The sequence below is a fragment of the Nelusetta ayraudi genome, unplaced genomic scaffold (genome assembly GCF_046127955.1).
Source record: "Nelusetta ayraudi isolate G7.1 ecotype Tasmania unplaced genomic scaffold, CSIRO-AGI_Nayr_v1 ptg000011l, whole genome shotgun sequence".
In the NCBI taxonomy this organism is placed as follows: Eukaryota; Metazoa; Chordata; class Actinopteri; order Tetraodontiformes; family Monacanthidae; genus Nelusetta; species Nelusetta ayraudi.
The window spans coordinates 19,368,195-19,385,606 of record NW_027466061.1 but is presented as its reverse complement, the minus strand read 5'-3'; the positions used below and the strand labels follow the sequence as shown (position 1 = coordinate 19,385,606).

At 43.4% G+C, this 17,412-nt stretch overlaps 1 protein-coding gene across 3 annotated transcripts in view; it reads left to right on the top strand.

Moving 5' to 3' along the window:
- The window catches only part of pde1cb (phosphodiesterase 1C, calmodulin-dependent b), a 79,294-nt gene that overhangs the window by 22,301 nt on the left and 39,581 nt on the right, over window positions 1-17,412 (top strand). The window contains exons 1-2 of one of the 3 annotated variants that reach the window (XM_076021718.1): window positions 10,800-11,226; window positions 15,871-15,897. The exons of the other annotated variants lie outside the window; for them this stretch is intronic. Coding sequence (XP_075877833.1) covers window positions 11,126-11,226; window positions 15,871-15,897 — 128 coding nt within the window. The 5' untranslated portion in view covers window positions 10,800-11,125. Of the gene's footprint in view, window positions 1-10,799; window positions 11,227-15,870; window positions 15,898-17,412 lie in introns of those variants that run through there. 3 annotated transcript variants of the gene reach the window in all.

Sequence of the window (17,412 nt, the reverse complement as noted above, 5' to 3'; positions counted from 1 at the left end):
TGGGAGGAGTTTGGGGAGGCCATGGAGGAGGACTTTCGGTCGGCCTCGAAGAAGTTGTGGCAAACCGTTCGGCGCCTCAGGAGGGGAAAGCAGTTCGCCACCGACACTGTTTATGGTGCAGGTGGGGAGCTGTTGACTTCGACTGGGGATGTTGTCCGGTGGTGGAAGGAATACTTCGAGGATCTCCTCAATCCGGCCGTCACGTCTTCCGCGGAGGTAGCAGAGGCGGGGGACCCGGGGGAGGACTTGTCCATTACCCGAGCCGAAGTCACCGAGGCAGTCAGGAAACTCCTTGGTGGCAAGGCTGCGGGGGTGGATGAGATCCGCCCCGAGTACCTCAAGTCTCTGGATGTGCAGGGACTGTCGTGGCTGACACGTCTCTGTAACATCGCGTGGTGGTCGGGGACAGTGCCTGTGGACTGGCAGACTAGGGTGGTGGTTCCTCTTTTTAAAAAGGCGGACCGGAGGGTGTGCTCTAATTACAGAGGGATCACACTCCTCAGCCTGTAAAGTCTATTCCAGGGTGCTGGAGAGGAGGATACGGCCGATAGTCGAACCTCGGATTCAGGAGGAACAGTGCGGGTTCCGTCCGGGTCGTGGAACACTGGACCAGCTCCATACTCTCCGCCGGGTGCTCAAGGGTTCATGGGAGTTCTCCCAACCAGTCTACATGTGCTTTGTGGATCTGGAGAAAGCGTTCGACTGTGTCCCTGGACGCATCTTGTGGGGGGTGCTCCAGGAGTATGAGGTCCGGGGCCCTCTGTTAAGGGCCGTGCGGTCCCTGTATGATCGGAGCAGGAGTCTGGTTCGCATTGCCGGCAGTAAGTCAGACTTGTTCCCAGTGCGTGTTGGACTACGGTAGGGCTGCCCTTTGTCACCGGTTCTGTTCATCATTTTCATGGACAGAATTTCTAGGCGCAGCCAGGGGCCGGAGGGAGTTGGACTGGTTCGGGAACCACATGATTGCGTCTCTGCTTTTTGTGGATGATGTGGTCATGTTGGCTTCATCGAGCCAGGACCTCCAATGTGCACTGGGGCAGGTTTGCAGCCGAGTGTGAAGCGGCTGGGATGAGAATCAGCACCTCCAAGTCCGAGGCCATGGTTCTCGACCGGAAGAAGGTGGTTTGTCCTCTGCGGGTCGGTGGGGAGATCCTGCCTCAGGTGGAGGAGTTCAAGTATCTAGGGGTCTTGTTCACGAGTGAGGGGAGGATGGAGCATGAGATCAACAGGCGGATTGGTGCGGCGTCTGCAGTGATGTGGTCGCTGTACCGGTCCGTTGTGCTGAAGAAGGAGCTAAGCCGAAAGGCGAGGCGCTCGATTTACCGGTCGATCTACGTTCCCACCCTCACCTATGGTCACGAGCTTTGGGTAGTAACCGAAAGAACAAGATCGCGAATACAAGTGGCCGAAATGAGTTTCCTCCGCAGGGTGGCTGGGCGTACCCTGAGGGATAGGGTGAGAAGCTCAGTCACCCGGGAGGAGCTCGGAGTAGAGCCGCTGCTCCTCCGCATCGAGAGGGGCCAGCTGCGGTGGCTCTGGCATCTGTTCCAGATGCCTCCTGGACGCCTCCCTGGGCAGGTGTTCCGGGCATGTCCCACCGGGAGGAGGCCTCGGGGAAGACCCACGACACGCTGGAGGGACTATGTCTCCTGGCTCGCCTGGGAACGCCTTGGGGTCCCGCCGGATGAGCTGGAGGAGGTGACGGGGGCCAGGGAGGTCTGGGCATCTCTGCTAACAACTAACAAGGGCACAGTGCCTCAAGCTGAGATGCCTAAAGGGATGAGATGAGGAGGGTTGATGCACCGAGCCAATATCCTGGCTGTGGTGCTATGACATGAGAGGTAAATGTTAGAATATTGGTTCAAAGAAATATTGCAGCATGTACAACTTCCTGACTTACATGAGCTTCAGTTGTATTGCTGAATTGCTTAGTCTACAGTAAAATTAAAAAAATAAAAGTGCATTTTCTTCTGGTCATTTTAAACATGCATGTGCACAAGTAGCTGCAAAACTAAACATTCTTCCATGGCTCTGTGCATGCTCTGTGTTATCTCCTTGCTAATTGGCTGCTGTGCACAGCGGTGAACTCCCCTCCCTGGCAGCCTGCAGCTCCAGGGGCTGACCTCTTGTTTTTGGCAGCAGCCAAAGGTTCGGCAGTCCACAGACTTCCAGCTGCTGTGCAGCAGGAACCTCCATCACTGGCCTCACTGGCTGGCTAATGAAGCCCCAATAGCTGTTGCGACTGGAAGCACATGGGCAAATGGCAGAGCTATTTGTCAATGCAACCAAGACATGACCTCGCGGTTATGATGTGAGAGTGCTGTAACTCGGCGTCCACAGATATATATATATATATATATATATATATATATATATATATATATATATATATATATATATATATATATACATATACATATATATATATATATATATATATGTATATATATATATATATATATATATATATATATATATATATATATACATATATATATATATGTATATATATATATATATTTATGTGCGTATATCTATATTTATATATGTTACATTTCACTAACACAAATAAAGCTCAGTCAGAAGGACGTATACATGCCACAGTATATTTTTCTAACCACTAAAAATTACATTCTGCGATGCGAAAATCAGAGCAGGCAATGCGCAGGCATGCACATTAATTGGACCTTATACAACAATACCTTTTCATAAATTCAAAGGTTCAAAGGTTGACCAATAACTGTTGTTCCGCTTGGTGTTGATGGTTGCAAGCTTGTTTTATTTCTAATCCAATTTTGGGTTTTATTGTCCATTCTGATTAGATATCTTCATGCCATTTCCCTTATTGGATCTAAAAACAGCCTGAAAATGCATCAAAGGGATCTCTTTGTGTCTGTACTCACTCTTACCTCATAACCTCAATACCTCAATCAATAAAAGTGACTTAAATTTGACCACACAGCAACATTAAATCCATTATTTGAATTGCAGAAGCCACCCCATGATGCCAATAGTCTTTTCTTTTTTGGGCTTTGCCTACGTGTTGGTGACATAAATTATAGCAATAGGATCTGTGTCATTAAACTCTACAAAGGACTCAGTGTTTTTTTTCTGGATAGCATATATTTGCTGTGATGTTTTTATCGCTCTAGCTTGTTTGAGTTAAAGTGCCAGTGCTGTTTCCTGAGCCTTGACCCCGCAGTGAACTCATGGGCAGAAAACAACCATCCATCAAGGACAATTTACTGGCGCAGAGTACAATTTAGGATGAACTTTAAAATTGTAAGAGTGAGAGCTTTCTTAGAAATTGCCTTCTGAAAATGTGATCAGTGTTTGACGACTTAAACATAGCTTGTGACCATTTTGGGATTAAGTTTTATTTACTCAGTCAAACTGTGATATTGTATCAATGATCACGAAGGGGATTATTACCTGGCAAGGCTGCAGGATCGTGAAGATTTTAAGTATGAAATGCTGAAGGTTCAATTTGAACCGTCATATCTGATTTATTTTAAACCCTTCACAATATGACTGCACTAATCAGTCACCTGAGAAGGAAGATTTTTTATTTATTTGCGGGTTCCAGTTGTGATGAGAACCAAAAGTGGCTCCAGTTTGCGAACGGTGGCTACAGTAAACTACACTAGTTTAGCATAAATGCACAGTGTGCTTACAAGGTGTACTGTGTCGTATGTTTGGTTGATCTGATTGGTCCAAATTGAATGTGACAGACAGTTGGATCTTTCAGTTGCCTTCCAAATTATTTGAAATAGGCGTCTTGTCCAAAAATTATCCATGTTTTTTTCCCCCTCACAAACAGATAAATCAGAGGTAGACAATCTTATTCGTATGTTTTGATTTATCAGGATTCTTTGTCATTTGTATCCTCCTCTGGCACAACCGTGTCTGCAAGTACCTTATTTTACCTGATTCAGTTGTATACTGAAATCAGATATCAGTTGGTCAGTTAAGGGAATATTTTTGCAAGACCTTTTTTTCTACTTGCCCAATCCTCACATTATCAAATGCTCTTAAAATACTTGTAACTTTCTTCCTGATACACACAATAACTATAGCTCTTGTGTGACAAAACTGTGGGCTGCAGTGAAGGAGGGAAAGCAGGCTCAATTTCGTTTTTGACATAAATCACGTTCAAGGGGTATAAGGCTCTGATATGATGACTCACCCATAGACTCTTATACGTGGCCTTTGTCTTTTTCTGCCTGAAATTTTACTCCATCAGTTATCACTAAGACATAAAAAACTAAACTAAGTAAAAATGTGCCTTTATGTTTGTAATGGCATTATTATTATTATTATTATTATTATTATTATTATTATTATTATTATTATTATTATTATCATTGAAACCTCTGCAGAATATTTGACCCTGACGCTGTACAGAAACCAATTCGATGTGAACAGTGAAGGCAAAAATGTGAAAATGGAAGAAACAAAATGGATTCATAACTTGCGCACAGATGTCTTCAAGAAACTTTCAGTTTATGGACAGAGAAACTTGCCAAGATAGGTAAATTTTAATTTTGATACTGTTAAAAAAAGACTATAATATAAAAAAAGATAATATGTACTGCAAATCTGTGAAAAATAAAAACTATTTTTTCTCCAGCTATGGCTACACTACTTGGACAAACCTCATAGTAAATGACATGCAAAGACAGGACAATGCTTAAAGTCTTCACAACTACAAACATTCCTACTTTATACTTACATTAAAAAAATGATGATAATTTACTTGTTTAGAATTAAATTTGATAAAATGTTTGAAGCCATCAGACTGTGACATGCAATCAGAGATTCTTATTTATCTATTAATCACCTCATGTGATTAAAGGTGCATCACAAAAGAACCTACGCAGGCTCCTGGCTCCTGGCAGTCACTGTTGCCACCGTTCTTCCAGTGGCTGTAGCCTAAACCCCAGTCCTTGGAATGGTGACTATTCCCATGTTAACTCCTTCCACAAAACTGAAATGGTAAAGCCTGATTGCCTCTCCCTTCACGTCAGTCCTCCGATGGCTGTTGCAGGTACGACCTTTGACCTGCAGGTATCTCTCTGGGAGATAAAGCTTTTTCCACCTCAATCACTCTTTTAATAACTGTGGCTTCACAGCTGGGTGCCTCCAATTTCTTCCATCCTTCCTTCCACGTATTCAATACAAAAAGACAAATGAACTATAGATGGAAAGTCACGTTTGATGACGGATGATCTTCAACAAAATGCGGTCATTACTTCAAAGGTGATTGCTATTTTGATGCATAGATATCCTTATCCCGTGGCCTGGAAATTTAAATGAGATTTGAATTTTTCATGTACCTCCAAATGGCCGGGCCGCTAATGTCTTGATTTTTCGACGTGTGAGCTTGTAGGGAGCTCGTGCACGGTGACAAGAATACCTTGGCAGTGTGTAATTTCCAATAAGTCCTTCCATCTTAGTCATACAAATAATTCATTATTACCAAGAATTAAGTCCTGAAGTCTTTTTTTGTGAGCTGGTTCAGTAGCTGTAATTTATAACAGACACAATTTTATGACTAGTTCCTAAAGGGGCACATTGACACCTTGGCTTTTGGTTGGTTTCTTAATGTGAATAAAATGTTAGCTACATATACATCCCTTCCCGTTCCATGATCTTTTTCACAGAACTGCCCCTCCTCCCTGAATGATCTAGGATTGCTTCATGCTGCTGTTTGTTTTGTTTTTTGTTTTTTCAAATAGATTTTATTAGTTGTTATCATAACAAATCAGAACAGACAAACAACATAACAACACATGCTCTATGTAGTCACCAATACGCATGTACATGCACACATCCTCCACTTAGTTACATCAGTCATCCTGTATTATGGAGGTACAGAATAAAAAATAAACAAGTAAATAAGTGAAAGAACAATACCAGAACACAAGGCAATATCAGGGTGTAAGGTGTTGATCTAAGACAGATTCAATTAGAGATAATGAAAACAGGTTAACTCAAAAAGTAATGATAATTAAGTAATCAGATAAACAAAATTTTGTATACTTAGATAAATTAAATGTACCCATCAATGCACTAAAGGTTTGCTCCGGAGGGGTGGAGGTAAGTATCTTAGGTAGGCCGACCATGTTCTCTCAATGAGACCGTCATCGCCTTTCATTCGTGCAGTGAGTCTTTCTAAGGGCAGAACTTTAAATGTTTCTTGGTACCCTTGTGTGACTGTTGGGTGTTTGTCACTAATCCACCATCCCAGAATGCGTCTCCTAGCCAGAAACAGGAGCCTGTCACAAAGTTTAAAATCTAATCTACTCAGAGATAACGTCTTTGAGGGCAAGCCCAGTACGAAGAGGCCAGGATCCTTTTTGACTCTGAGAGAGAAAATTTTACACAGCTCCTGGGCTACATTCTTCCAAAATATCTTAATCATACGGCATTCCCAGAAATTGTGAATGTATGACCCAACTGATGAATTGCATTTAATACAGAGGGGAGAGACCTGGTTATCCATCTTGTTAAGGATGAATGTTATGTGGGATCTATGCAGAATCTTATATTGGGTTTCTCTCATTTGGTTGCAGACAAATGTGTTTTTGACAGAGGCTATTGCTTATATCTGATGGGTCAAGGGAGTGCAACATCGAATAAGAATGAGAGAGAAAATGTCTTGTGTCTTTCCAATTGGTTATAAATAAATCTATGTTGCTGCGAGGTGGAGTGTCTGTTTGGAGATTCTTTACCTTCGACAAGATAAAACTACGGAGTTGAAGGTATCCATAAAAGTGTTTGGATGCAATGTTGTATTTTTGTTGAATCTGTTGAAAGGACATCAGTGTATTATCCTGGTATACATTGCGAATAAGCCTGACGCCTTTCTAATGCCAACTGTCGAACATACTATTTTGAATTCCTGGGGAAAACTCCTCATTCCTGGTCAGAGGTGTTAATGCAAAGGATGACGCGTTTTCCCCAAAATACTTTGTGATGTCCCGCCAGATTGTGATGGTATTGTAAATAACAGGGTTACGTTGATATCTGAAGAACTCTTTTTTCCGTAGTTACTGAGTTTGCTCACTCAGTTACATTGATGATCTTGACATTGAGATCCCTCAGAAATAATGTGATGAAACAAGATTTTGCTGCCTACTGTTTATATTTTGTCTCATGTTCAGCCTTGCTGCGTTGCTCTTCTCACCTTCCAATGGTCTGCGTAACATCGTCTGTATTACCTTGGCTGCTCCAGACAGGCGCCTCGTTGTGCCTGTTTGAAAACCCAATTAAAATATTGTTAAAGATCCCTTCGGTACAAAAGGGGCCTCATCTCTCTCAACAAGAATGTATTTTTTCTTTCCTCTTAAGCTTGATATAATGCTTGAGATAACCCCATGTTGCGATTCGGGAAAATGTCCACACTGGGTAATTTCACACCTCGCAATATACTACTGCGCCCACATTGAGGTGAAGGGCAGAAAGCAACATGACCTGTTTGTTGTGAGGTGGGCAGATGAAATTGATGAGGCTGGAGCGTTGGATGTTTTTTTTTTAGTATGCAGACCAGCTGATATACATGATTTGACATCTTATCCAGGACCTTCTAATGAGCTTTCACAACAGTCTGCCTCTAGTTCACAGATTTAAGTGATGAGCTCATTTATTTATTTTACATCTGTTGAGTTTATCTGCTTTGCTTTCACACGTGTTCATTTCCTCCGCTCCCACTGTGTTAATGATGTGCAGAAGTGAGATTGGTTGACGTGTCTCGCGTGGTTGCAGTAACTTATATGCCAAGCTGATCTTGATCGGTTGTCGTTGCCATGGTGGTAAACTTCAGAAATGTACACATAGCAAGGTGCTGGCTGTGCAGCCATCACAGGTGATTTCACGGCAGAGGGTCGACTCTGTGGGTTGATTTTGGCTTTAGTGATTGGTTATTACAGATGACTCATGCCATTGTTGTTTCGGCGACAGGGGAAATGCTCCTTGCTTCAGCAGACTGCCTCCAGGAGGTGCTTTAGTCAAAAAAAAAAAAAAAAAAAAAAAAAACATGTGCTGCTTTTTCCAGATGGCGTGGACTGAGGTCCAGGGACATTTGGAACAAGAACAACACCAGAACAGAGAGACTACTGGTCTGTTTGCTTTGTCTGCCTCTGGTGCACACAAAATGACTGGGGAAAAAAATCATTTTTTTCAAGTTAACTAAATACATCTAGTGAGAAAGCACATTTTTGGCACCTACCATAAGCCATGTCCAGTACATCCTCAGTCATCAATATGTGTAAAAAGCCATTTAAAGCTCAGCCGAATGGTCGAATCCATCTATCCATTTTATTTTGCCACAAATCTTGCATTTAGAATTCCGGTTGTGCTTTATCTTAGCCTGTCCTAGCGGGAAGGTGGGGTCACAGCTGGGACAAGCCGCCAGTTCACAGGATCAATGCAGAGAGACAGACAACTATACACTTGGCTTCAAATTTGTAAATATATTGTGCAGATGCTGATAACTTACACGATCATGTAAGTGCAACAAAAATTATAGACAAATTATTGCACACTATTGCTGACTTGACTCTTTATTCAGAGCAAACATGTTTTGCAGATATCTAAGCCAACCTGGAGACGCAACATGCGAATAAACAAGTCGAGTCAACCTGCAACTCACTTGGCCGAGTTCAAATCAAAGTGGCAAATTACAGCTGCCACATTAGAACCACCGTGTACTGTCTCTTTTGTGGGCCTATTGTCAGTTGCAAATGGTAACCTCATTGAACACACAGTAGCTAATGCACTCAGTCCTTTGTGGCTATGCAGTTGGAAGGGTAATAACTCCACAAAGGTCTTAATCTGGGGTTCTGTTCTTGTTATTCTCCATTTAAGGTACTGGGGTAATGAAAATCTGACTTGAAATGATAAGATAAAGGTGCTACTCTTAGACACTATAGCAGTTACCTTTCCCTATTTTCATTCTGTCAGTATGTATTCCATAGCTTTCAAGATTCACATAGTTTTTTTTCTGCCTTACTGAATAAATACATTATCTGGAGTGCAACCGACGGTGACATTCCATGTCCTTGTCGTGTTTCGGATGAAAGCTTTCTCAAAAGGTTGACACCAAAAAAAGATGACACCCTCCAGCGGGTCCCTGAGGCTTAAACCTGTGAACAGCAAGTGCTGAAATGTGAAATTACTGTTGTGGCCTCCCTTCAAGTTGACCTGTCAACCCTGCCTGTGACTCCAAGTCCCCTTGGGGGCCGTCGTACCTCCACGATGGAGAGGGCAAAACGTGGAAATGTGGAGTGCACTATTGCCAAGCAGCCAAAAAGACAGAGAAACGGGATGCCAAAGACAGAGAAAGAGGGAGTTGTGGATGAGTGCGCCTTTGAAGAAACCATAAACAGACTTGGTGCCACTCGAGCAGACCTTTTCTCCTTTCTCCTCACAGAGGAGCCATCTCAGTAGATGAAAGCAGGGGCCGCTTTGAGGTGGCGCCCTAGCATTATCCCTGCATCCTGCATCAAGTAATTGAAAGACCTAAGGGTATGACGGGGGTTTGAAGAAGGGGACGTCTGGGCTGACTCACCCTTGCAAGTTTTGCACTCTGGAGGAAATGAGTAGACAGAAGCATTTGTTCTGCAAATGTTAAAATGACAAGCGGGGAGCATCCGTATCGGCCATGAATATGAAAATGAATTGCATTGGGTTGTTATGGCAGACAAGTGACATTTTTTTAAACAGCCTTTCACAGCATTCAGATTTTACGAGTCATGGAGAGTGAATACCAGAATGTTTTACATGAAACTGTACATAAAAAGCACTTCTCCTTTAGCCACCACTGTATTCAGTGTGCCGGTACTGATGCATTCGAGATAAGGGGCGGAATAAAACTTGTATCACACTGGGATCTGTGCACAGCCTTACCTTGGCGAGGCCGTGCGTAAAGAAATTGACCCTGGCAATTCACCGTTATCTGACCGCATGAACCATAAAAGCATATCTCTCTCTCTCTCTGCCCATAAAAATACATTACGGTGAGCTGCAAGATGGACACGGCAATATTTTACATCATTCTAGCCCCATGCACATGCAGAGAGTGTGAATGTGGGCTTGTTCTGTACGCACTCAGTGGAGTAATTTCCAATCAAGTGAGTTCTAGGGCGCGGGCTGCACTTTGGTCCATCCGCCGCAGCCTGGAACTCAACATATTGCGCAGCATATGTCTCACGCACATTTCTGAAGCTGCAAAGCTGTCACATTTGTGCAGAGTGTTGATGTACAGCGCCGATGAAGTCCGCTCGGTACACATTTGTATCCCTGATGGAGTTGGTGAGACATGAAAAGCTGTGTCCTGCGTCTTCTGGGGGGAAAAGGAAGCGTGCTGTCTACAACCCCCCTTCTTCACCCTTCTCCCCCTCTACCAGATTTTTTTTTTTCCCGTCTTGCAGTAACGCACAGAAGTCGCTGCTCCGTCACGTCCTCTCCCGTCCCCAATGCATCCCCTCATTCCCTCCCTCTGGGTTTTCAGTGGATAAAGCAGAACACGGTTTCTCATTATCAGGCAGACTCCTCCCTCTCTTTGACTGCCTCCCCTCCTCCCCTTCCCCCTCCCTCTCTCCCTCCCTCATGTGTGGAGAGCTCGCCAGCGAGCGTTAATCCCGGATTGAGCTGCCCTGCATCCCGTTGTTGCTGGGAGAGCATGGCATGGCTCCAGGACCCCTGCGCTCACACGGGAGAGAAGTGAACGGGAGAGAGAGAGAGAGAGCGGGAGAGGAGGAGGACGAGGAGGGGGTGGGTAGTGGGGGGGTGGGGGGGGAGTGCAAGGGAGAGAGGCAGAGGAAGAGAGGTGCAGCCGGGCTGCTCTGCCGCTGTCACAGTGTTATTGAGTTTCAGCGTCACACAAACAAAGGGAGCGCAGAGAGGTGAGGGGGAAGATGATGCCGGCCAGGTTGTGACAGTGTGAGTGGAGAGCAAGCGAGGAAACCCAACAGTCTGGCTTCCCTCCCGCTGCCGCCGCAATTAGGAGGGATTAAACTTTCCCAGCCCACACCCTTCCTTTTTTTTTTCTTTCTTTTTTCTTTTTTCTTTTTTGGTTTGGGACCTCGCGACGGCACAGCCAGAAGCTCACTGATCCGCCGACATGGAGTCGCCTACCAAAGAGATCGAGGAGTTTGAAAGCACGGCCCTGAAGTACCTTCAGGCGGACCAGATAGAAAAGATCTGGCTGCGGCTCCGAGGACTGTGAGTATTTCCACTTGTCATTTCTTCTCAACAAGTTGTGGTTGGTGCGTAGAAGAATGCCCTGTGTGTGTGTGTGTGTGTGTGTGTGTGTGTGTGTGTGTGTGTGTGTGTGCAACTCTTTTTTTGACTGCGGTTTAAAATAAATGTCTCATCAGCCCTCTGTTGCACTTCCTTCCCCGCACTCAGACTTCACTGTCAGTCAGTGACCAACCATAAAATCTCTATTATAACCCTCTGTCATTTTGGACGTGTGATGGATAGAGAGTCTGTGACTCTTTTTGACTGTGGAATAAAAAAAAAAGTGTTTGGGTGTAATATTGATCTACTACTGTGAGAGTGCTTGGTCAACCCTTTTAAAGGGCAACAGAGGATTGATGGTGTCATGAGTGGAGAATCTCAAAATGTCCAAATATTTTTTTTTTGCGTGTCTAATCTTGTGTGTGTGTGTGTCGGTGTGTGTGTGTGTGTGTGTGTGTACATTAGTTGATTTCTTCATTACGTATGTCTGCTACAGGATGATGAATGAATAAAACAGTTAGAAATCAGATTCACTCAAACATCCAGTTGAGTTTTCACTTGTGCCTTTTTTATTTTTTTTGAAAAAGTTGAGTCCCCCCAAAATAGCCACCTGTTGTTGATGTGAAATCATGACTCCGCAAGACCAGTTCACTCAGTCCTGCGAGGCAGTGCCCAATTTAAGGTTGAAATATTACCTCTGAAGGGAATGCCTTTCTAGCTGTACAGACATTATTGCTTCTGCAACATTCTCCTGAGAGGATGGCCACTGTGAGCCTAACACAACCCCCACATCACTCAGTTTCTTAATCAGAGATTTAAAAAAACAAAAAACACCCTTAACGCCACAATATTACTTTCTCTCACCTGGCAACTAATCAACACCTCTGTGACCTTTCGCCTTGAGAGGGAAACTGAGCTCATTGTGTATGCGCGCCATGGCGGGAATGATAAGATTTGATGATTCTTCCCCTCACTCTTGACTCGGCATGGGGGGGGTGTTTGCGTTCAGGAGCAGCCTTGGAGCCAGAGGTCTGATTGAAATGCGCCTTTCCCCCCCCTGCCCTGCGGGCGATGACTGAGAGAATGATGATGTGATGGTTTGGCAGTTCATCCATCAGCCTCCCCTCGCCTCACCCTTCCCATCACTCCACGTTGCTCCACGTTGCTCTCAGTTGTCTTCGTGCCAATGTGAGTCAATTGTTTCATGATTAGTCATTGTTTCTCTGCCTCCCCTGTCAATCTGGCCGCCTCGCCAGCATCACCCCTCTGCCGCACTTACTTCCCTGCGCTCAGACTTCGCTGTCAGTCAGTGACCAACCATAAAATCTCTGTCATAACCCTCTGTTTTTTTTGGGCATGTGATGGATAGTGAGTCAGATGAATGAACCCCCCCACACCCAACACACACACACACACACACACACACACACACACACCATCAATGCGATGCTGCAGCCTGATGGATGGTCTGAGGGCTCCTGTTGCGTGTCACAGACCACATTAGCCTTTAATCTCACAAAGAGCCTCAGTGTAAAACGATGGAGCTCTGACTGACGGGCAGCCCCCAGCTCACAGATGTTGGCACGTCACACACTGTGTGTTGTGCCTTTAATGTGGGGTGGGTGGGGTGGGGTGGGGTGAATCCTTTTGCATATGCTTGTGTGTCTGAGTGACTGCCGACATTCTGCCGTGCTCTTGGCTTTTTGCGAGACGTGAATCTGCGCTTGAGAGTGCAAGCGGCAGATTGGTGACATTTACTGTATGTGCTGCCAGCTTATCCTGGGAGATTTGTTTGGCAGCTGTATGATTTGTGTGTGTGTGTGTGTGTGTGTGTGTGTGTGCATGTGTGTGTGTGTGTGTGTGTCTGCTGGATGGCTATCACAGCACTCTCTGGCACAGAGTACTCCACAGAGTACACCAATCATCCACGGGTAGACAGAGAGAGAATTCACATTGGACATTTTTTTCACCCCCCCCCCCAGCCTTCACTGGTGGAGTCCAAAGCCTGGTGACAACCAGTGATGAAGGCATGAGCGCTCTGTTGTGTTTCATTACTTCCCTCTGACAAATGGCCACTTTTATGTTTTTGCATGTGTGAATGGATTCCAATGGATCTCCACTGATAAATTAGATCATTGCAGCATAACCAAACCACTCTGTCACCCTCTGATTAGTGGAAATCAATGAATTATTTAATCGCCTGATTTGCAGTTCATCGCAGAGAGCAGCCTGAAGGGGAGGGCAGGCGTCACCGGAAGGATCAAAGTGGCCTTTATGAGTATTAAGATCTGGTATGAAAGCAAAACAAACAGGGTCTTGTTAGCAACCTATATGGATAGTTTGTAAATAACAAAACAAAAAGAGAACTAAAACAAAATGGGACATTTGCTTGGTCATATTTTGCATTAGAACCTGACTGTGACCTTTTATAATCACATCAATTCCTGGAATTTCCGTGACCTCTCTCAGCCCACATCCTCATTATGCTGGGGATATTGCGTTAAAGCCCTCTAATTAGGAGAAGCTCTGTGTTGTTGACACACATTTTGATGTAAAACAGGCAAGGTGACGGGGGAGGGGCTATGGGTTGGATAGGAAGTGAGGTCAGAAGAGCAGTAAATGTCTATTTATCCTCCCTCGTACTTTCCTTCCCCTGCGTCTTTCACGCTTTCTTGTTATTGGTAACTCGTCATGGCCTGCTGCTTTTCATAATGACCATTGCATGGAGGGAGACAAAGTAATGGGCTATTTCATTTATTTCCTACTCATCTCGAGAGAGCTCTTAACATTCCTTATGGAGAGCAAAAACTTCCTTAGCTTGCAGTTTCTTCAAGGGAAGCTCGGAGAAGATTGATACAGAAAGCGACTGAGAAACAAATCAGGCTAAGTGCAGCGACTCCTGGCTGACTTGAATACAAATGCACCTTGTGTTGAATGGCACTGGGTCCATCCCCCACTTCACTGTTATGAGTGCTCCAAATGGTGTGTGTGTGTGTGTGTGTGTGTGTACATGTACTTGCATGTGTGGTAAGCTTTTAGTTGATACTGTGGGTGTGTGCTAAGTCAAATGTTTGGATGGAGTGATTGTAGGTGTGTTAAAATGTGATTTTGTCAGCTGTGTGCGTGTGTGTGTGTGTGTGTGTGTGTGTGTGTGTGTGTGTGTGTGTGTGTGTGCATTTGCGTGCGTGTGAGTGAGTGAGTAATACAACAGCAAGGTGGGATGTCGTATGGCAGAGTGGTGAGCTGTGGTTGTGTCTTTGGGAGTCTTTGAGTCTGAACACAATTTAATTGCATATTTTTGTATATTTTGTATATTTTTGAAAATATATGTTTCTTTTTCTTTCCTGAACGCCTGGCTTTTTTTTTGTATGGAATTGGTAACAAGGTTGAATTCTGCAAATGTCCTGTTGGTCAAAACAAATTGCTTCTGTGAGAAAGCTGTGTTACTGTAAAAATGTGATAATTTGTCTTAAACACTTTGATTTCATTAATCCACTTGCTTTACTTTTGCATATGAACGTTAAACAATAATTAAAGAGCAGAAAGATAAGAACATCTATAAAATATTGGATTACCTTAAGATCAATCTGTCAGGCTGCCACTGTTAATGGGAATAAGAATAAAGAATAGAATGTTAGACTGAGGGTTAGATGGCAAAGATATCCCCAAAAAGCAGTTTGTTCATGAAATGATGGGAACTGTTCAGTGAGACATGTTTGAGGGGAAAGAGCACGATCATACAGCAGATAATCTCTGATTGTGAAGGAGCGTTAAAGTGGGCAGTGAACTTTAAAATCACTCAGACAGCCTCTGTAATCAAGGATTCATATCTAAAAGTGCATTTGCCTCTGCCCAAGCATAAACAAGAATCTTCGGTATAAAATGGAAAACTATCAACATCAAAATTCGCTACCAATGTATTGATGACTTCTTTTTTTTTGTTGAACTGGTATTCATTCACCTAATCAGGGTGATTGGCAAGGTGAACAGGATGCCACCTCTTCTGTCAGGAAACAAACTATCTGTCAATAGCTTGTTTGGGACATGTTGTCATGCAACAGGCCGGAAATTAGAATATCAGTAATTTGAGAAAAGTCTCCTAGGACTTAATAAATTGAAAAATTGTGTGGCCGTAATGGTTTAAATGTGACATACAGCAGAAAGACAGTACTCAGCAATTTAACACCATAGTTTGTTTCTGTGGCAGTGACAACATATTTGAAGAATGACAAGCAGCGAGTGAGAAGAAAGCTTTTCTCCAGATGGAGTACTACACAGGCTACTCCTGTGATAGACATTTTTCTTCAGTAAATGTAGAGAAGAATTATGTCAACAGTTCTGATCACTCATTTTAATAGGTGCCCAAAGTCCTTTGCAAAAGTACATTGCAGTCTGTGACATCCACATAATTTATATCCAGCAGGGTTGGATACTTTCTGGCCTGCAACATACAGTATAACCCAATAGGGAAAACGTATGAGCTCCAGCTGTGACTGTGTATGTAATGGATGGGTTTTGCATGAAACTGCGTCTTTTTCTGTCTTTTCTTGTCTTATGCACTGATTACAAGGCAAATATGAAAATCAAGGCCTCACTTTTCTCATGTTTCTCTTTTCCCCCCAAAAGACGCAAGTACAAGAAGACGTCCCAGAGGTAAGACCTGCAGCCGGGACTTCAGCCCTTTTCCCTTCTTCCTTCTCCTCCTCCTCCTCCTCCTCCTCCTCCGCCTCCGCCTCCTTCTGGTTATTAAATGTCGATTGTCCCACCAAGTGCTTTGTAATTGAAAGTTCCATTTGAATAAAAGCTGCTTTCATCATTATTATCTGCTCTCTTCCCCACCTTCATTCCTGGGGGCAACAGATCTTAGCAGAAAGCCATCCGACAAACCTTTTCACACTCGCACGCCATCACTCCTCCACCATCGCCTGTAGTTTTCTGTCTCTCATGCTGACACAAGTGTTAACACATCACCCTTACCAGATCGCTGGCACCCTAATGGGTTGAATTTATTGGAGAACACAAATCAGTTCACAGATAGTGCAAGTTTGGACAAATAACTCCAGTGCCCTGCCTGTGGTCTTTTCCCCAGTGTGACCTTTCATTCTTTCAGTCCTGTCAAGACACGCTTGGGGGATTTCAGACTTTGTTTACGCTGGACTTAATTAATTGATATACAAGCAGGAAATAATTAGTGCCAGAAGTTTAGTGCTAATTGAAATGTAAATATCATTAGTTGCACATGCAGATTAATTAATTAATCCTGTCATGATTTTGCTGCTACTTGCGGTAGAACAAATTAACAGGTGAAGCTGTTAAGTATCAAGTCAATTCATTCACACAATTTGTTTTGACTAAATTCACTTTTTTTTCTAATAACCAGAAAGTTTTATTTGTACCTATTGAAGTGTTTGGTAGGTATGTAGATGTACACACTGATTCTGGCATCCCTGACCCTGACACCAACAAGACATTGTCCTCCATACAACTGCAGCTCATTCGATTTTTTTAATTTTTTTTTTTACATCTTTGTGACTGTTCAGTGGAAACTATTGAGATAACTGTGCTTCATTTGATTTGCTGATTAGATTTTTGTGTTAACAAGCAATTCAGTATTTTTCCTGTCGGATGGGTGGCGAGTGTGCAGGATACAAAGTAAAATTATAAAATTTTGTCTTTTTTTTTTTTAAGTGTGGTTGAACATTGTAGTTGATTCACTTTTTTGACAACTGCAAAAATATTGAATATCACATTGTTGATCAGTGTTTCTACTAGACGCAATACTTATTATCATTGCTCACATTGTTTTAAAACCCTTTAAAGTCCGCACAAAGAAAAACTGAAAGAAAAAAAATATTTTTTTTTCTTTGCTTTTGTATTTCCTTAGGTCAAAAATATCAAGATTCATGATAAAAATGTTTTTATTTTTTTTATAGACCACACATGTAAACTGAGTGGTAGAGATAGCCCAATCAGGTTGAGAAGAGCATCAAAGGATATGTATTCCAGCACAAACCTTGCAAAAGCAGTACACAGACTACTTCCTTCCACAAATGGATGTGGAGAGTGAGGAAGCTTCTGCTCAAATGTGGTTCCATGGCATTTTCCTGCAAACCGTGGGGCCGCTGCGCAGTCAGAATAATTGAACGGAGCCGTCCTCGTGCTACTTAT